Here is a 20,862-nt window from a genome sequence, read left to right as displayed (position 1 = left end):
AGTATTTTTTATTTTTTACATTGATGAAACACACTACTTTTCCTACTCCCCGTTCCTTTATTCCTGGGTCAAAGTTCACCCTACAGGATCCGGCTGAGGTGAGTGGAAGCGAGCGCTGGCGTCTCCTGAGGAGGAGGCTTGGGACAGCGCTTGCCGACTCGTGGCTGCGGCTGTCAGGAGGGGATTGGAGCAGATAGCCCGCAGCCACGGACATTACAGTATTCCCCCTGTTACGCCCCCTCTTCTTGGGACCAGAGCGAGATAGAAACTTCTTCAGAAGCGTCGGAGCATTGAGGTTCTCCTCCGGCTCCCAAGACCATTCTTCAGGACCAAACCCCCTCCAATCCACCAAATAAAAGGTCCTTCCTCTCACTTTTTTGGCGTCCAGGATCTCCTGAACCTCAAAAGTGTCTGAAGGGCCGGCCGCTGGAGGCAACCACAGGGCTAGGAGTCTTGGTGTAGCGGTTCAGAACCATCGGCTTCAGGAGGGAGACATGGAAGGAGTTGGGGATCTTGAGGGAAGTAGGCAGCCGAAGCTTATAGGCGACAGGGTTGATCTGCTGTAGGATCTCGAAGGGTCCAAGGAACCTGGGAGCAAATTTGCATGATGGCACCCTTAGTCGGATATTCATGGAAGACAGCCAGACCCTCATGCCAGGAAGAAACTGAGGAGGTTTTCTTTTCCTTGTGTCAGCCTTCCATTTCATGCGGTCGACTGCCATTAGGATGGAGGATCGAGTATGCTGCCAGATCTGTAGGAAGTCCCTAAAAGCGGAGTCAGCCGCTGGAACCTCGAAAGTATCAGGCAGGGAGAGGAATTTGTGGGTCCTGGTCGTAGACAATGAAGAACGGTGTATTTCTTGTGGACTCACTGGGCCGTACCGCCTTGGTGGTAAGGCAGCTGGCCAACAGGGCGTAGGTGAATGTCTATAGTTCCTATAGGTACCTGTGGCAGCTCGGACAGCAGCAGGGCAGGCTCAGCTAGGACTAGGCAGCAGGTAGACGTCAGGCGAGGTGAAGCAGGTCAGACGTGGAATACAGCACGACACGACTTTGGCACAGCACAGTGCTCGACCAGGATGGTATGGAATGCAAGGAACAGGAACTGGAACAGGTACAGGTACAGAAACAGGAAACACACTAGGAGGCTATCACATAGAGAATCTAGGAAACATCAACAACGCTCAGGCATAGAAGCAGGGGGCTGGACCCCTCTTATAGTCCAAGCTACTCACGGGTCAAAGTTCATCAAAAGTCCGATACGCGCGCTGCCCCTTTAAGAGCGCGTATGGGATTCGGCTGAGGTGAGTGGAAGCGATACCTATTAATATTTCTGCCGCATCTCTAGGTCCAGTGCGCCAGGATAGAAACTAGAGTTCATTGACCTCTAGTTTTTATCGCGGCGTAGGGGAAAAAAAAGAAAACAGAAGACTGCTGTAGGCGAGTATGCATTTTTTTATTTTTCATACTGCTGGACCAGTTGGACTACTTTGTAGATTCGTTGGACTACGTCGATATTCTAAGTTTTTTTAAATTCTTTATTTTTTTTTAATAAATTGGTCAAAGAGGGTTTTTATTTCAATAAAAATAAATTCTTATGTCTCTGTGTTTTTTAATACTATATTACTGCCTCACTAATGGTCGTTGTCTGATTGATAGCATCCACTACTAAGATGGGGCTAAGTGTTAGCCAGTAAAAAGGTTAGCACTAACCAACAATTATTTCCCCGGTACCTACCTCCACTAGGGGAAGAGGCAGGTACGATCCAGTACCTGACCATTTGAAGGGATGGTCAGGCAACGAGGTAGCCATAGGCTGGTATTATCAGGCCATAAAGAGACAAAAAACGTACTTCTGTCATGAAGGGTCTGTGGAACCACTGGGCCGTACCGCCTTGGCAGTAAGGCAGCTGGCCAACAGGGCTCATGTAAATGTCTATAGTTCGTACAGGTACCTGTGGCAGCTCGGACAGCAGCAAGGCAGGCTCGGCTGGGACTAGGCAGCAGGTAGACATCAGGCGAGGTGAAGCAGGTCAGACGTGGATACAGCACGACACGACCTATGCACAGCACAGTGCTCGACCAGGATAGTATGGAAAGCAGGAACAGGAAACACACTAGGAGGCCATCACAAAGACAAACTTAGGAAACATCAACAACGCTCAGGCCTATAAGCAGGGTGCTGGACCCCTCTTATAGTCCAGGATACTCATGGGTCAACGTTCACCCTACGGGATCCGGCTGAGGTGAGTGGAAGCGAGCGCTGGCGTCTCCTGAGGAGGAGGCTGGGGCCAGCGCCTGCGGACTCGTGGCTGCGGCTGTCAGGAGGGGATTGGAGTGGACAGCCCGCAGCCACGGACATTACAGTATCCCCCCTGTTACGCCCCCTCTTCTTGGGACCAGAGCGAGATAGAAACTTCTTCAGAAGCGTAGGAGCATTGAGGTTCTCCTCTGGCTCCCAAGACCATTCTTCAGGACCAACCCCCTCCAATCCACCAAATAAAAGGTCCTTCCTCTCACTTTTTTGGTGTCCAGGATCTCCTGAACCTCAAAATTGTCTGAAGGGCCGCTGGAGGCAACCACAGGGCTAGCAGTCTTGGCGTAGCGGTTCAGAACCATCGGCTTCAGGAGGGAGACATGGAAGGAGTTGGGGATCTTGAGGGAAGGAGGCAGCCGAAGCTTATAGGCGACAGGGTTGATCTGCTGCAGGATCTCGAAGGGTCCGAGGAACCTGGGAGCAAATTTGCATGATGGCACCCTTAGTCGGATATTCCTGGAAGACAGCCAGACCCTCGTGCCAGGAAGAAACTGAGGAGGTTTTCTTCTCCTTGTGTCAGCCTTCCATTTCATGCGGTCGACTGCCATTAGGATGGAAGATCGAGTACGCTGCCAGATCTGTAGGAAGTCTCTAAAAGCGGAGTCAGCCGCAGGAACCTCAGAAGTATCAGGCACCGGGAGAGGAATTTGTGGGTCCTGGTCGTAGACAATGAAGAACGGTGTATTTCTTGTGGACTCACTTGGCCGTACCGCCTTGGTTGTAAGGCAGCTGGCCAACAGGGCGCAGGTGAATGTCTATAGTTCCTATAGGTACCTGTGGCAGCTCGGACAGCAGCAGGGCAGGCTCAGCTAGGACTAGGCAGCAGGTAGACGTCAGGCGAGGTGAAGCAGGTCAGACGTGGAATACAGCACGACACGACTTTGGCACAGCACAGTGCTCGACCAGGATGGTATGGAATGCAAGGAACAGGAACTGGAACAGGTATAGGTACAGAAACAGGAAACACACTAGGAGGCTATCACATAGAGAATCTAGGAAACATCAACAACGCTCAGGCCTAGAAGCAGGGGGCTGGACCCCTCTTATAGTCCAGGATACTCATGGGTCAAAGTTCACCCTACGGGATCCGGCTGAGGTTAGTGGAAGCGAGCGCTGGCGTCTCCTGAGGAGGAGGCTGGGGCCAGCGCTTGCGGACTCGTGGCTGCGGCTGTCAGGAGGGGATTGGAGCGGACACCCCGCAGCCACGGACATTACACCGTGGTAATAATGGGGGGGGTTAGTGCTAGCCCTTTTACTGGCTAACACTAAGCCCCACCTTAATAATGGACGCTGTCAATCAGTCAACTGCCATTACTAAGGCGATAATAAAGTATTAAAATTAAGCAGACACATAAGAAAATATTTTTTATTGAAATAAGAACTCCCCCACACGACCCTCTTTAAACATTTTATTTTAAAAAACCGTAGATCATCGATGTAGTCCAACTAATCTACGAAGTAGTCCAAACAGTCCAGCAAAACAAAAAAAATTAGGTTAATAATATGAAGAATAAAAAAACGTCTCACCTCCAGCGACTTCTGTTTTCTTCCCTGCGCTGCAATAGAAACTAGACATCAATGAAAAATAATTCCCCTCTGCTACCTGCTAACTGAAAAGTCATCCACCACAGAGTCTCCCTCTTGACTTTCATTGTTCTCAGCCTTTTTGTTTGTCCTGCCGCTGCTGCTGCTGCCGTGATAAGCAAATGTAATACCCAAGTTAGGAAAAGTAACATAAACCTGATCCATAATATTTGTGATATCCATAATTATTTTTTTTTTTTGTAAGTCTAGAGATCCGCAGTGAGAATATTCTCTTGGTATTTGAAGAAGGATTTGGCAGTGATTTGATGTGCTTATGCGGAATATTGAGCGTGGTTAGGGGGCATGGCTTAAAAATGTCCCTCTTTTCCAAATTCAAAAGTTGGGAAGTATGCCGGTGACATACATTTATGGTGGTTTGCGCTAGGTGTATAGCTGCAGCGCTGTTAATCTAAGTCTAATGGCGCCAAGAGCAAACCAGGCAGCCGAGTTGTGGATGGATTGGAGGGGTGACTGGCGTCTCCTTGCTGATATTGGCATGCTGTATTTAATTCTATTTAACGTCCTAACCGCACGAGAACCAACTGTACATCCTGGCGAGAGGTTACTTGCCTCACCAGGACATACAGTTACTAAACTGTTCCCGGAGCTCACTATCATAACGGACAGTGTCCGGGAACCGGGAGACAGAGCCAGCGTCAGCACTCAGTGAACCCAGGCAAGTGCCAGGTGCCTTAAGGTGCTGTCATGGTTCCCCCAAGAGCGGAATCCCCGGCCAGAGTGTTGCGGGGCTCTGCAAACACAACATGGCACCAATAAATATTCCTACAAAATCTGTGCTCAATGCTAATTGCGCTACTTCTTTTCTGAACCCTGCCGTGTGCCCAGGCTGCAGATAATGGCCACAAGTGGGGTATTGCCGTACCTGGGAGAACATGCATAACAATTTATGGTGGTAGTATCTTTGATAACAGAAGCTGGGCACAACATATTGGGTACTGAAATGGCATAATTGTGAGAAGTTTGCAATATTTTACGCTTTGCATCAAATTCTGGAGTTTCCTAAATGGGGTCACTTCTTGGGGGTTTCCACTTTACAGGTAGCTCAGGAGCCTTGCAAACACAACATGGCGCCCAAAAAATATTTCCGCAAAATCTGTGCTCAAAAGCCAAATGGCACTGCATCCCCACTGAGCCATGCCGTGTGCCTAGGCAGCAGATAATGGCCACATGTGGGGTATTGCCGTATCCGGGAGAACCTGCCTAACAAGTTATGATGGTAGTATCTTGGATAACACAAGCTAGGCAAGACATATTGTGTACTGAAATGGCATAACTGAAAAATGTGCAATTTTTCATGCCTTGCATCAAATTCTGGAAAACTCCTATGGGGTCAAAATGCTCACTACACCCCTAGATAAGTGCCATAAGGGGTATATTTTCCGAAATGGGGTCAGGTTGTGGGGGTTTCCACTGTACTGGTACCTCAGAGGCCCTGCAAACACAACATGTCACCCGAAAAAATATTCCCGCAAAATCTGTGCTCAAAAGTCAAATGGTGCTCCTTCCTTTCTGAGCCCTGCTGCGTGCCCAAACAGCAGTTTATGACCACATATGGGGTATTTCTATACTCTGATTTACAAATGTTGGGGTGCTTTTTCTCCTTTATTTGTTGAGAAAATGAAAACATTTACGCTAAAGCTACGTCTTATTGGAAAAAAATAAAACATTTCATTTTCACTTCCCAATTCTAATAAAAATCTATGCAACACCTGTGGGGTTAAAATGCTCACTACACCTCTAGATTAATTCCCTGTAGGGTGTAATTTCCAAAATGTTTTTTTTTTGGGGGTGTTTCCTTTGTTTTGGCACCTCTTCTAACCTGACATGGTGCCTAAAATATAATCTAATAAAAGAAAGACCCCAAAATCCACTAGGTGCACCTTTGCTTCTGGGGCCTGTGTTTAAGTCCTGGCCTGTATTTATGTCCAGTAGCACACTAGGGCCACATCTGGGATATTTATAAAAACTTCAGAATCTGGGCAATAAATATTGAGTTCGGATTCTCTGGTAAAACTTTCAGTGTTACAGAAAAAATAGATTCAAATGCAATTTCTGCAAAACAAATATGAAATGTGTAAATTTCACCTCCACTTTGCTTAAATTCATGAATTGCCTAAAAGCTTATAAATTCGTGAAATGCCTAAAAGCTTAAAGTGTAACTAAATATTTGAAAATCTTCTGACATGTCATATTGAAATGTCAGAAGTTTTGATTGGTAGGGGTCCGAGCACTGAGACCCACACCAATCGCTCAAACAAAGCGCAGGAGTGCTCAAGTGAGCGCTCAATTGCTTCTTTTCTGTTCGGCTTTTTCTGGAAAGCCGATGTATCAGAGTACGGGCTGATAGACTTTCTATTGAGCCCGTACTCCGATACATTGACTTCCGGAAAAAGCCGAACAGACACAAAGCGGCTAAGCACTCACACTTCGTTTGAGCGATTGGTGAGTGTCTCAGTGCTCGGACCCCCACCAATCAAAATTTCTGACATGTTACTATAAGGGTATGTTCACACGACAGCATCCATAACGGCTGAAATTACGGGGATGTTTCCGCCTGAAAACATCCCCGTAATTTCAGCCGTAACGGCATGTGCAGGCGCTTGAACGCCGCGTCCATTACGGATGTAATTGGCGCTGCTATTCATTGGAGTCAATGAATAACAGCTCCAATTACGGCCAAAGAAGTGACAGGTCACTTCTTTGACGCGGGCGTCTATTTACGCGCCGTCATTTGACAGCGGCGCGTAAATTACGCATCGTGTGAACAGACAAACGTCTGCCCATTGCTTTCAATGGGCAGATGTTTGTCAGCGCTATTGAGGCGCTATTTTCGGACGTAATTCGGGGCAAAAACGCCCGAATTACGTCCGTAATTAGTGTGTGTGCACATACCCTAATAATTACCCTTTAAGAAACTTTCTAAATGCTGTTTGGAATACTTTGAGGGTGCCGTTTTTAAAATGGGGTGATTTATGGGGGTTTTTAATATATAGCCCCTACGAGCCACTTTCGAACTGAACTGGTCCCTAAAAAAAAAAATAGGCTTTTGAAATTTTCTTGAAAATGTGAGAAACTGCTGCTAAACTTATAAGCCTTGTAACGTCCTAGAAAAATAAAGGACATTCAAAAAACGAGGCCATATGGGAGATGTTAATTAGTAACTGTTTTCTGTGGTATAACTATCTCTCTTACAAGCAGATACATTTAATTTCATAAAAATGCTAATTTTTGCAAATTTTCTCAAAATGTTGGTGTTTTTTCACAAATAAGGAATGAATTAAGCGAACCAATTTTACCCCTGACATAAAGTACAATGTGTCACGAGAAAACAACCTCAGAATCGCTTGGATTGTGGAAAGTGTTGCAAAGTTATAACCATATAAAGTGACACGTCAGATTTGAAAAATGGGGCTCTGCCAGTAAGTCCAAAAGTGGCTACAGCGGGAAGAGGTTAAACTCAGTTTTATATTTATTGAGTTGTAATATGTGACTCATGAGCACTGTGGTATGAGTAGAATGGCTACTGTAGCATGAGTAGAATATTCTACAGACAAAGTGAACCTTTTATCTATGCTAACCTTTAACAGTCTGAGGATATCAGAATAATAATGGGAAATAACAATAACTGAGTCTTTTGTTATGTGGGAAATTACCTTAGGTGCTTCCTGTACTTAGGACACAAATAGAATCGGGCCATTGTGTAGAAGTGTTACTAGATGAAAATTTACTGCTTTTGTGTCCTATATATGAAACTTCAAACGTCCTGAAATGTCCCTTTAGAAAACAAAAGAAAATGGTCCCGTGCAAAGTGTCAATGCAAATACACCTGAAACTAGAAATTCCCATCTCCTACACCAGTAAAGTGTGTAATATATGGTATTAATAATCCGTAGTGTCCTCTACAATGACAAGGCGACACACATGTGACATTATGCAGTTAGGTTTATTTCTACAAACTACTTAACATTTCCAATAAATTTCCAATAAAACTCTGAACCAACATTAAATGAGACTTTATTTGCACCTTTACGGTTTGCTAAGTAATAAATTAGGTATAAATGTGCATTAACAGCATATTAAAACATGGCTTCCTAGTAATAAAACATATGTTGAATTTTCAAGAACAATATTGTGGAATCAGTTTGAAGTGATACAAAACATACAAAAGATGAACAATTTAAAGAGAACTGAGCCTCTGCCCGAAAGAGTGCAACGTGTTCTTTGTACCTTCCTTCTAATTACTTTAAATTCCATTATCTTATAGCCCCCAAATGATGTCTTATAATATCTATAAAACACAGCTATGGACCTAAAGTCCTTATTCTGGCAAATAGACAATGAGAATGCTGAGGACCTATTTGTCTGTAGAAAGATATGTTTATAGATGTGCTTGACTTTCATTTATATTTATGAATGAATTCTATCATTTAGATTAGTTTTAGAAAAGATGCCAAATTTGCAGTCGTCCCCAGGATTTAGTGGGCCTAAATGATGAATGCGGATCCAGGTTTACATTTTGCACTGGGCCAAGAAGGACTATACCAGTAGATCAAGACTCTTCTATGACACCTGTCAGGGGTTTCATCAATAACATTATAGGAAATTGTGACCCACACTATCCTGTATTATCCAGTGGTTACCATCTTACATTGAATTTGAAACTATCTAGTTACATAAACATCATCAAGTGATATTGCACCAAATAGTTCTGGAACATGTTGCTGTTGTGTCACCTATGCACATTTAACCATATTGTTGTTTGTTTGTATGTATTTGTTTTGCATTGTCCGGTTTCGTCCATCCTGAATTGTTGCGAGGAATTTTATAAGGAACATAATAGGAAGATCTAGACGAAAGGAAAATTTGTGAGTAAATCAAGAAATCTCATTTAGGCTGGATTCACACGAGCATGTTCCGTCCGTAATGGACGGAACGTATTTCGGCCGCAAGTCCCGGACCGAACACACTGCAGGGAGCCGGGCGTTATAGTTATGTACGATGCTAGGAGTCCCTGCCTCTCCGTGGAAATACTGTCCCGTACTGAAAACATGATTACAGTACGGGACAGTTGTCCTGCAGCGAGGCAGGGACTCCTAGCGTCGTACATAACTATGATGCTAGGAGCCCGGCTCCCTGCAGTGTGTTCGGTCTGGGACTTGCGGCCGAAATACGTTCCGTCCATTACGGACGGAACATGCTCGTGTGATCCCAGCCTTACAGTTTTTATATGATAAAACACCAATTAGAATACATATATCCTTCTGTCGTTTATATGTTAGGGCTCATGCACACGACCGTAGCGGTTTTGTGGGCTGCAAAACGATGGATCCGTTGCGGTACATTTGTCCGCAAAAAAAGTTTTGTTGTGCATCCGTGTGTCATCAGGCTTTATGAATCCGCAAAAAAAAAAAAATGATGTCACCAGTTTGTGAAGCCGCAAATCTGTACCATAAAATGTCCTGAGATTTTGCTGCCTGGATTCGCGACCCAAGAACGGATCCATGAAACCCACGATCCTGTGCATGGTACCATAGAAATGAATGGGTCCGCAATTTATCGGCAAAAGATGATAAAAATGGACACAAAAGCATTGTCGTGTGCATGAGGCCTACTCTTGGGCAAGTTTAACACACAGAGTGTTGATAAGTTATTAATGCCGTTTTTGCGCTTCTATTATTGTCAAAAATGCTAGGACCAGTGGTTAGTTTAAAGTCTATATTTCACTATACGACAAACAGGAAAAACGCATGTTATGTTTAAAAAACTATAGCATTTCTACATGCGCTTTTACATGCAGTTTAAAACACCAGACAAAAACCCTGTGTGAATGAGGACTTACGCTTCATATTTCTGCTACTTTAGTGATACTATTGTCAATGATGAATATAATTTTTAAAGAACGAGTCACAATATTAACCCTTTAATGACCAGCCTATTTTAAACCATACTGACCAGGCTATTTTTTAAGTCTTTCCATCGTCACATTCAAAGAGCTATAACTTTTTTATTTTTGCGTCGACATAGCTGTATAAGGACTTTTTTTCTGCAAGATAAGTTGTGTTTTTTAATAGCACCATTTTGGGGTACATATCATTTATTGATGAACTTTTATTAACTTTTTTGGGGGGTAATAGAAAAAAAAAACGACGTTTTGCCACACTTTTTTGCGTCCTAAATTTACACTGTTTACTGTGTGGTATAAATAACACAATAACTTTATTTAGTGTGTTGTTACAATTGCAACGATACTAAATTTATATAGATTTTGTATGTTTTACTACTTTTACACTGTAAAAACTATTTTTTTTTCAAAATTATTTGTTTTTGTGTCTCCATATTTGAAGAGAGAGAACTTTTTTAATTGTCCGTCGATGCAGTTGTATGAGGGCTTTTTTTTTGTGGGACGACTTGTAGTTTTTATTGGTACCATTTTGTAGTACATGCGATTTTTTTATCACTATTTATCACATTTTTTTAAGGCAGGATTCACAGAAAACAGCAATTTTTGCATTGTTTTTATTAAAAAAAATTACGCGTTCACGAGCGGGTTAAATAATTCAATAACTTTATAGTTGGGGTCGTTATGGATGCGGCGATACCAAATATGTGTAACTTTTTATTGTTTTTTAATAATAAAGCAGTTTGTAAGGGGAAAAAGTGGGTTTTTCATATATTTTTTTCACTTTTTTATTTACTAACTTAATGAAACTTTTTTTTTTTAACTTTTTCTACCAGTCCCACTCTTGGACTTCACTATGCGATCGTCCGATCTCTATTATAATACACTGCAATACCTCTGGCATGGCCTAGCAGGCATTAACTGAGGCAGACATGGGGGCCTTTGTTAGACCTCCATCCCTCTCTCCAAAACCACTCAGATGCGGCGCTCGCTATTGAGGCCGCATCTGAAGGGTTAAATGAGCGAGAACGATACTGATATCGATCTCGCCCGTTCGAGCAGGGATGCTCCCTGCCCTCAACTACCTCTGGTAGCTGAGAGCAGGGAGATTTAACGGCTCCCTGCTCTGTTTATTTATTCTAATGCAGTGGCGTAAAAAGGTTACTGCAATCGGAATAAAGCCCGCTAGTGGCCACTGTAAAAACACTATGGGGCGGTCATTAATGGGTTAAACATCATTACGTGGATCAATTCTGTGTATATAACATCATATATTTATTTAACCTCTTAAGGACACGGCCAATTTTGGCCTTGAGGAAAGAACAATTTGTATCCCGGCGTTCATAACTTTTTCATTTTTTGTCCGACGTAAGCTGTATGAGACTTTGCTTTTTGCGGGACGGGTTGTACTTTACGTAAGTACAATTTTTTGGTACATTTACATTATCGTTTAATTCATATACATTTTTATTTTGGCAAAAATTTAGAAAAAAGCAGTTCCGCTGCAGTTTTTGTTTTTGTTTTTTTACACCATACACCGATCATCATAAGTAACATTATATATTTATTGTACAAGTTGTTACGGACGTGGCGATACCAAATATAAATATATTATTTCATGTTTTGGTACTATTTTTTTATTTAACATAAAAATATTTTTTATTAACTTAACCTTTTTTTTAATCCCATAGTGGGATTTTTCATTTTTATTTTTGAACTTTAATGTACTGGCATATATCTATATGCTAGTACATTAGCTTGTGTACTGATTGTACACAGGCAGTTGTTAAGGCATACCTCAGTATGCCCTAACAGGGAATATAGTCAACAGCGCTGGGGTCCTTCAATGGACCCTGGGCTGTCTTCCCATACCAGGTATAGCCATTGATCAAAGGGGAAACCCCCTTCTCACTTTAGCTTTGAATGCTGCGATCAGCTTTGATCGCGACATTCAAGGGGTTAGAGCGGGGCTGCGGCTGTGTGTTACAGCTGTTACAGTCGTTGCCCCGCTCATCGTGGCGCGCGGAAACTGGCTGTCACACAGGACAAGAATACTCGTCCTGATGCGCCAAGTACCCGCCGCTAAGGACGAGTATTCTCGTCTTGTGTCGGCAACCAGTTAAAAGCGAAGTAACATCATGGGTAGATATAAAATGGGTCACATAGCTCATTTCAATCTGACATGTAAGTAAGCCAACTTTATTCGTACTTCCCATTAAGATCCAATTTGGATCACTTAATAAACAAGCCTAATCAAATAAGTAATTGTAGTAGACAGTATTAGGATATGTATTATTAGAACATACAATAGAGAACCATCTCCCAGAGATCATTTCATCTATTTATTATTGTCCTAACCAGACCAATTCAATGTATTGGACTTATTCTGTGCCTGCTCATTGAACTATCATTTAACTACTATATTAGTTGCTCCTGCTTATCGACTAACGATCGAACAAACACAATTTCATCCTTACATTTTCAATATTTCATTTTTATGTATTCATTTTAGCTTGAGTAGGAAACTGGTGTGGTTATAGCAAGTATAATTTACTATGCACGTGATTTACTTACCTATATGTTGAACTTTTATTATTTTATGTGATGCTTCTCTTTCCCCTATAGATCACTAGAAAATGAATACAAAATTAATATAATAATCATACAAATACATACACATAATACTTAAAATTAAAAAATAATGCATGATGCATTTATTTTACAATGGCTGTGTTTTCTAAGGGATAAAGTGTATATTTAAGAGACATTTTAGTATTGCTACAGTAAGCCACATCTATTTCTCTGCATAATGCTATGCAGATCAAATCTTAATGACGGATTGCCCAACAATTTCAGCTTTATAATGCTGGTTCTGTCCCCAACATTCAACCTCCTGCAGGGCTGGCCTAGGGTTGGATGGTGCCCTGTACAGTACATTCTGTTGATTCCCCACCTTTATAAAGTACCATAAAATAACATTGCTGTAAATTAATCATACAGATGCCTAAATTACACTGCCCAATCCATAAACAAGAGAATGAGCACCAAGGATGAGTTCAGTAGCGCAAGTGCCAGGTGGGCAGACATTCAGGAACAGTGGTAATTAGAATTATTCAGTAATAGAAAGTGATGCAACATGTACAGGACACACACCTAAGGCTGGCCCTGTCCCTCTTAAATTATCTGTCACTAGTTTAGTAATGCCCTATCTCCTAGCTAAACTAATAGGCGCTGTCACACTGATAATGCAAGTGAAAATTGTGTCCCAAAAAGTTTATTATTTTAAAAGTTATAAGCTTTTTTCTAAATATGCAAAGTAGGCTCTACTAGACAAGTGGGTATCAACACCAGCGATTCTCCTGAGGTGGAGCTACCGCACAGCCTCTGATGCTGACCTATCTGCATGAAGCTGCTTCACACAGTGTGAGAGAGTGAGGCTGGAGGGAAGGGGGATCAATTAAAACAGCTATATGTCGGGCTGAGGACCACCTAGAACAGTTCTTCTGGTGGCATATGAAAGATGAGATTCTAATCTATCATATGCACCAGAATCGCAGTTCTAGCTGTGAAAAAGCCGGAGGTGACAGCAGTTGAAAACATAGTCAGGAATGCAAGCTGTATACTATAAGATCACGCTGTGTTGCTAGGCAGGGAAGGGGAAGAAGCTGTATGCTGATTGGACAGCGTCATACAGAAAACGTTACAACGCCCAGGGAGAAAAGAACCAGCAACCTCCCATTTGGCAAGTATAGCCAAATTAGCATATTTAGAAAAATTCACATAACTTTGCAAATAATAAATGTTTTTGGGAAAAAAAATTACACTGTAATTATCAGCATCATAGCGTCTATTCGATTAGTTAGGAGATAGAGAATTAATAAACTAGTGACAGATCCTCTTTAAAGGCTGCTCCAGGTCACTGCCAGAGTGGTAGGAAACTGGTTAAAAAAATATTACCCTACAACATCTCAGCAGGACATAATGATTTCACAAAAAATACTTTAGCAACATAAAACAATAATACTAAATCATAATTAAAGAAATAGTTCCTTGGTCAAAATTTTAGCTATGAGCTGCACGGTTATTACTTTCTCTGCAGTAACGCTACAGGTTAAACAAAGCAATGCAGACCTCTTAGGCCTCATTTACACATTGCAGATTTAGTCAGTATTTTGTATCAATATTTGGAAACCAAAAACTGGACTGGATCCTAAACACAGGGGAAATATAATGGAAAGATTAACACGTCTTCTCTTCTTTTCATCCACTACGGGTTCTTGCTTCAAAATACTGATACAAAATATTGAACAAATCTGCAATGTCTGAATGTGGCCTAAAGCTGAAGCTAAATGTAGTTGCTCCACTGATGACACATTCAAATTACTTTGACGTTGAATCGTCTACAAAAAGATTAAGAAATGGCAGGTGCCTTACCCATTCCAAGAGAGCTTCCTGAACATGTAACTGTATCAAATAAGGAAAAAAAAAGGATTAATACAAGTCTCTGTATGAATATGTCTATGCATTGTTTCCCATTGTCTTATAGATGGCATACAAGAGCCTGGGCAACCTTACCAATTCAAAAAAAAAACTATGGCGACAGATTTGGCGGAGAGTTACGTAGGACAAATTTTTCTGAAACTGAACTTCAGCATACCAGTGAATAATATAATATGAATATGCCTTGCCTTAGATTTCATTACTTTATGAAAAAAACATAAAAAATAAATGAATTCGCCTCATGACAGACCATGAATCACGCTACTCATTTTACAAGAAGGTTTCCCCATCGACATCCACCTGTAGTGCCCAACCCTCTCGGCCCTGATAAGTAACAAAACCATAAATAAACATGCTGATAAGCATTGAAGAGTGACATTACACTCAGTCATCACATAGTTCAAGTCTAAGGCTGACTCCGCTGTCAGATTTCACTGCCAGAGATTTCTCACACAGCCATTTCAGTTGCTCCTTAGCAATAGGCCATAGACTGCCACTTTATTAGCATTCATATTTATCAACCATTTTTAATCTGTGGTAAAAGGGTAAATCCATCCAAAAAGTTATGTTATGACATACCATAGAGACAGGTCAATAGATCACACTGCTGGTCTATAAGCTTTTACCTCTGCTGAAAACTATGGAGCGCCCATACCCCTTTGGCACCATCAGATTTTAATCCATGAAAGGAACATTCAAAGTAAACATCTGAGTAGTGCTATGGAGTAACAAAGACTTGTGAAAGCCCAAATAAGAGGCTGCACCGGCTCACTGCCAGTTTGGCCTCAAGAGAGCAATTTATTGACAATACAAAACCTATGCCCTCCTGTGCCCTTCAACTCATCAGCTAAACAGGTCATATTGGGAAAACTCTGTGGCAATAGAGCTCCACTGAAAAAAATAAATGTGTATGTGTATTTATATCTTACCAGAATATATTTTTTGAGGGCAGAATGAAATTTGGTTGTTTTCTTCGCTGACAGGGGAAACAACCACAGTGTACACGTCTCCACACGGTATTTCAGTGACGTCACAGTAACTGAAGCTGCTGTTTGGAATACAGGTAAAATTTCCTTTGGTTCCATAGATGTTGACTGTGTAATTATCTGGAGTGGCTGAAGCTCGCCAAGTAACTCGAATGCCAGTGTTAGACAGTCTATATAGCTTCACTCCTGATGGACAGCAAGCACCTGTAGAACACAAAGAAATTGGGTACCGCTTGTCATCAATCTTCTATGTTTATATTTGTGAAATATATTACATTTCATACCCAATGAGTTTATACAGGGTGGGCCATTTATATGGATACACCTAAATAAAATGGGAATGGTTGGTGATATTAACTTCCTGTTTGTGGCACATTAGTATATGGGAGGGGGGAAACTTTTCAAGCTGGGTGTTGACCATGGCGGCCATTTTGAAGTCGGCCATTTTGTATCCAACTTTAGTTTTTTCAATGGGAAGAGGGTCATGTGACACATCAAACTTATCGAGAATTTCACAAGAAAAACAATGGTGTGCTTGGTTTTAACGTTACTTTATTCTTTCATGAGTTATTTACAAGTTTCTGACCACTTATAAAATGTGTTCAAAGTGCTGCCCATTGTGTTGGATTGTCAATGCAACCCTCTTCTCCCACTCTTCACACACTGATAGCAACACCGCAGAAGAAATGCTAGCACATGCTTCCAGTATCCGTAGTTTCAGTTGCTGCACATCTCGTATCTTCACAGCATAGACAATTGCCTTCAGATGACCCCAAAGATAAAAGTCTAAGGGGGTCAGATCGGGAGACCTAGGGGGCCATTCAACTGGCCCACGATGACCAATCCACTTTAAAGGAAACTGTTCATCTAGAAATGCTCGGACCTGACACCCATAATGACATAAATATCTCATGAAAGAATAAAGTACCGTTAAAACCAAGCACACCATTGTTTTTCTTGTGAAATTCTCGATAAGTTTGATGTGTCAAATGACCCTCTTCCCATTGAAAAAACTAAAGTTGGATACAAAATGGCCGACTTCAAAATGGCCGCCATGGTCAACACCCAGCTTGAAAAGTTTCCCCCCTCCCATATACTAATGTGCCACAAACAGGAAGTTAATATCACCAACCATTCCCATTTTATTTAGGTGTATCCATATAAATGGCCCACCCTGTATAACCCTCATAAAGTAATGAATATTACTTGGCACATACTAAAGCAGTGAGACATTATACTGCGACAAAATTGGCACATGATGCATAAATGGGCATAATAGTCAAAGCTATAGGATCAGATCATTACCTGCATAAAAAAATTATTTGGGTTCAGTCTAAGTTATCATACTGTACCAATCATAAAAGACATTGAGGGAGATTCATAAGAAAATGGTGTAAAATTAGAAAGTGTAACAATAAATTAGGTGTGAAAACTGGCATGAACTTTTTATCAAATTCAGGACGAAACTAAATAAATGTTTGTGGATTTAGTGTGAAAAACGGCATCAGCGTATTTTTTACACATGCTCCAACCCAGTCTTTAAAATGGGTCACTTGTCATAATAAACTGTCTCTCGACTGTTTTATAAATGTCACATAGATAGATAGATAGATAGATAGATAGATAGATAGATAGATAGATAGATAGATAGATAGATAGATAGATAGATAGATAGATAGATAGATAGATAGATAGATAGATAGATAGATAGACAGACCATTTTCTGGAATCATTGGCTCTGTTGCAGTCGGACCCCATCATCTACAAGAAGTGTAAAGAGTGGGCTCTGAGCAGGCTTTCTATGACTATTATGACAGTAGATTTTCGACACACTCGTTCCACTTTCTCAATTCTATGCTCCTTAGCTTTAGTTTGTATTCTGAACTTTAGCTATTAAAGATTAATAAAATCCAGACCCATACCTTTTAACAAAGCATGTGATTTAGATTAGGACCCATTATAATTTATAAATTTGTTTGTATTAGAATATTGGTCATATAGGGTAACAGAGGTAATATATTCAATATATTCACAAGAAAGTCAAATTTTATAACACTGAATAAACACTGACGAAACCTTATAAATATAAAATAACAAATAATGATACACAATAATAAAATTCTATAACATTGGAAAATTTTAAAGACAAACGGACTAACTTACTGGATGAGTACCCATGATAAGTACATTGGGTCACAAGGCCTGTCTCACTGACTGCTTCCAGGGATACAGAATAGCTTGTTCCACAGGTAATACATCCCATCAGGCAGTGCCCCTCTAGAGTGTGGCACTTGGCCTGTCCTCTGGGTGATTCCAGCATGGTAGTATACGTCTGTGCTCCTGTGGCTGTAGACCAGCTTACATTGGTCACAGACTGTGTGACTTGGACAACGCTGAGGTCTGCTGGACAGCAAGGAGCTGAAACAGAAATAGATGAGCTTTGTTAAGAATTGCAGATCGTACACTGTATTGATCATTTATAACGTTTTTATGTTTATATTATATATAATAAATATATAGTATACGTTTATAGTCAATATAGCAAAATACATTACCTGTTTCCAAAGGCACACTGTAACTGGGCAGGCTTATTCCTTCATCTGTAAATGCCACTGCACTGACCATATACATTGAACCACATGGAAGGCTTTCCAGAGTACAAGAAGTGCCCACGCTGGTACAGTTCCACAATCTTCTCTCCCCTTTGACAGTCACGGAGTATACAGCATTATAGTTACTGGAGTCCCAATGTATCATGTATGTGCTTGCATCAATTGTTGTGATATTTGTAATCTCAGGACTACAGGGAGCTGGAAGTAAACAAGTAGTTAACTGGCGTTTTACAACAGACATTCTGGAAAACGAAATACACGCCGCAAAGTGACACAAATAATATTAGCAAACAATTTTTGTTTCATTTTATGATAACACAATTTATATATAATGAATTCTGATAAATCCATCTCTTTCAACAAAGTTTTGCACTAAAATAATATAATTATATAATTATATAATAGTATAATGATATAATTATATAATAGTATAATGATATAATAGTCTGTAGGTTTTAGCCAATACAAATGGGTGTTCTTACATCAAAAACTTCTGACGTATTAGGGCTTGTCCACACGTAATGGAATTGCTACAGCATTTCCACTAAAACTAGCAGACATTTTATTAATTCAATGTGTTTTGTAATTCAAACCACTTTTTTAATTGACTTTTATTATGTTTCTACGATACAGCTTATATGTATCCTGTATACAGAAAAGCTGTATTGTTCTCTCTGAGCCAATTCCGTCAGTTCAGCAGAACTGACGGCATGGCTGAGAGCAGGTCCTGTGTGTCTCTGGCACACTTAATCCACCTAATATATATCATATCTAAGTTAATTAACTTACATGTGATCGATGTTAGGTGGATCCTGTGCGTCAGAGACACACAGAACCCATTCTCAGCTGAGCAGTTAGTTCAGCTGAACTGCCGGAATCGACTGAGAGAACGATACAGCTTCTCTGTATACAGGATACATAGAATCTGTATCATAAAAAGGAAAACATTTTAATAAAAGTCAGTCAAAAAAACATTCAAAGGTATACATTGTATGGGTCCTGGAATTTTGTAAATAGCAGAACCAAACCCCTTCTGTTCTAATGAGCTTGAATTTAAAAAGGATGCGCAGACTAGTTTTCGATGATAAAGATGCAGTGTTTGTACATTCTGGACCACTGCATCATTGAAATCAATGTGTTTTTTTTTTAGTGTACTCATACAGAATTACAGAAATCGGCTGCATTAGAACAGAACGGATTCAACTATTTATCAATATCAGGTCAGGCCACCACTACGGGGTTCTTCCTATATCTCCATGACATATAAGAAGCTTTTTTGAAACTGGAGAACATCTTTCAAGGGCTTGTCTCATAAAGTCATATCCTTTCTTTATGCCCGATTAGGCCTAATGGACATCATAGAGAGGTCTGTTTTCTGGTTATTTTTGTTTGTTTTTCAATGCCTTTGCAGGCATTTTGAAAAGCGTTTTATTACTTGGAAAAAAAATTCCCCAAAACTTTATTGTTCTTTTCTTAATTATTATTTTTTTAAGTCCCAGTATGGGACTCAACAATGTGATTGTTTGATTGCTTCTATAATATGCTGCAATAATTCTGTATTGCGGTGTATCAGGCCTGTCATTAAAAACTGACAGGCATCTAAATCAGCCTCTGGCATGGCCTAATAAAAGTACAAAGCTGACAGACCTGGGGACCTCTTTTTTGTTGCTTTCCTGCAGAGGATTCACAGGTTTTACATGGAAATAATAGCAGTGCTGCATCAGGTAAAAAAAAAAGAATCGACATACCTGTCTTCATGTACTTTGATGAGCATGAAGTGTTGCTGCCTCTATTTTCACTGTATGAATAAACAGTGACATTGTACTGCGTGTTACACTGCAGACCAGACAGTGCACATACTGTAGCTGTGTCATTACAGAGGATTATGTTGGTCCCATCATGAGCCCTGGTTTCATACATTTCTGCACCTCGTACAGCAGACCAGACAATCTCTAGTGTATCACTCGACACATAAGCTGTGCTGAAATCACTGGGGCAGCAGGGTGCTGAAGACAAAACCATGAACATTTAGAAATATGTAGTTACGTATATTACTGTTTAGATGACTTAGCATTGGGAAGAATACAAATGTATAAAGGTCTGAAAATAAGTCATGAATGTTTAGTATATATATATATATATATATATATATATATATATATTTGTTCATACCCCTACTTTATTTAAAGGGTAACTAAGCGTTCAACAAACTTCTGACATGTCAGAAGTTTTGATTGGTGGGATTCCGAGCACTGAGACCCCCACCAATCGCTAAAACTAAGTATCAGAAGTGCTCGTGTGAGTGCTGAGCCGATTAGTTTCTGTTAGACGCTTTCTGGAAATCAATGCAGTCTATGAGCACGTACTTCTGCTACATCGGCTTTCCGGAAAAAGCCGAACAGAAAAAGGGCGGCTCAGCACTCACCCGATCACTTCCGCCGCTTCGTTTTAGCGTTTGGTGGGGGTCTCAGTGCTCGGACCCCCACCAATCAAAACTTCTGACATGTCACTATGACATGTCAGAAGTTTGTTGAAAGTTTAGTTACCCTTTAGAGGAGCAGTCTGGGCAAAAGGTATTTGTATCCCAGGTTCGTGCACTAGGCATAATGGAGTGTATACTTTTTTGCCCATAGTTAATAAGTAATTGAGCCTTTAGTTAGCAAAGTGTAAAGATGTGTTCTCCAACCAGTGGGTCCATCGTCACTTGTTGGGCTTGGGCTCCTGAGTGAGGCTCGACAGTCGTTGGCGACTGAAAACATTATTGTACACCGATAACACCGATAATACCAAGGATATTGTAACTGACCTCTCCTGGGTGACCCTCATGCTTGAGAAAGGGCGAGGTCCCTCAAAATAATGCACAGATGTGCGGCTATACCTAGTCCCCTAGTAACAGGGTCTCTGCATGATATTTAATTATATGGCACAACCGATTAATGTTTT

At 40.9% G+C, this 20,862-nt stretch overlaps 1 protein-coding gene across 1 annotated transcript in view; it reads right to left on the bottom strand.

Annotated features, from left to right (window-relative positions):
• Window positions 1-7,873: 7,873 nt before the first annotated feature.
• FNDC7 (fibronectin type III domain containing 7) overlaps window positions 7,874-20,862 on the bottom strand; it is a 30,293-nt gene continuing 17,304 nt past the window's right edge. The window contains exons 9-15 of the mRNA XM_075832486.1: window positions 19,668-19,925; window positions 17,863-18,117; window positions 17,471-17,725; window positions 15,251-15,511; window positions 14,256-14,285; window positions 12,396-12,450; window positions 7,874-8,768 (exon numbers count right to left, since the gene is read on the bottom strand). Coding sequence (XP_075688601.1) covers window positions 12,419-12,450; window positions 14,256-14,285; window positions 15,251-15,511; window positions 17,471-17,725; window positions 17,863-18,117; window positions 19,668-19,925 — 1,091 coding nt within the window. The 3' untranslated portion in view covers window positions 7,874-8,768; window positions 12,396-12,418. The remainder of the gene's footprint in view (window positions 8,769-12,395; window positions 12,451-14,255; window positions 14,286-15,250; window positions 15,512-17,470; window positions 17,726-17,862; window positions 18,118-19,667; window positions 19,926-20,862) is intronic.

This window comes from Rhinoderma darwinii, chromosome 7, assembly GCF_050947455.1.
Source record: "Rhinoderma darwinii isolate aRhiDar2 chromosome 7, aRhiDar2.hap1, whole genome shotgun sequence".
Lineage (NCBI taxonomy): Eukaryota > Metazoa > Chordata > Amphibia > Anura > Rhinodermatidae > Rhinoderma > Rhinoderma darwinii.
The sequence above is the reverse complement of the archived record's forward strand: the minus strand, read 5'-3'. Positions and strand labels throughout refer to the sequence as shown.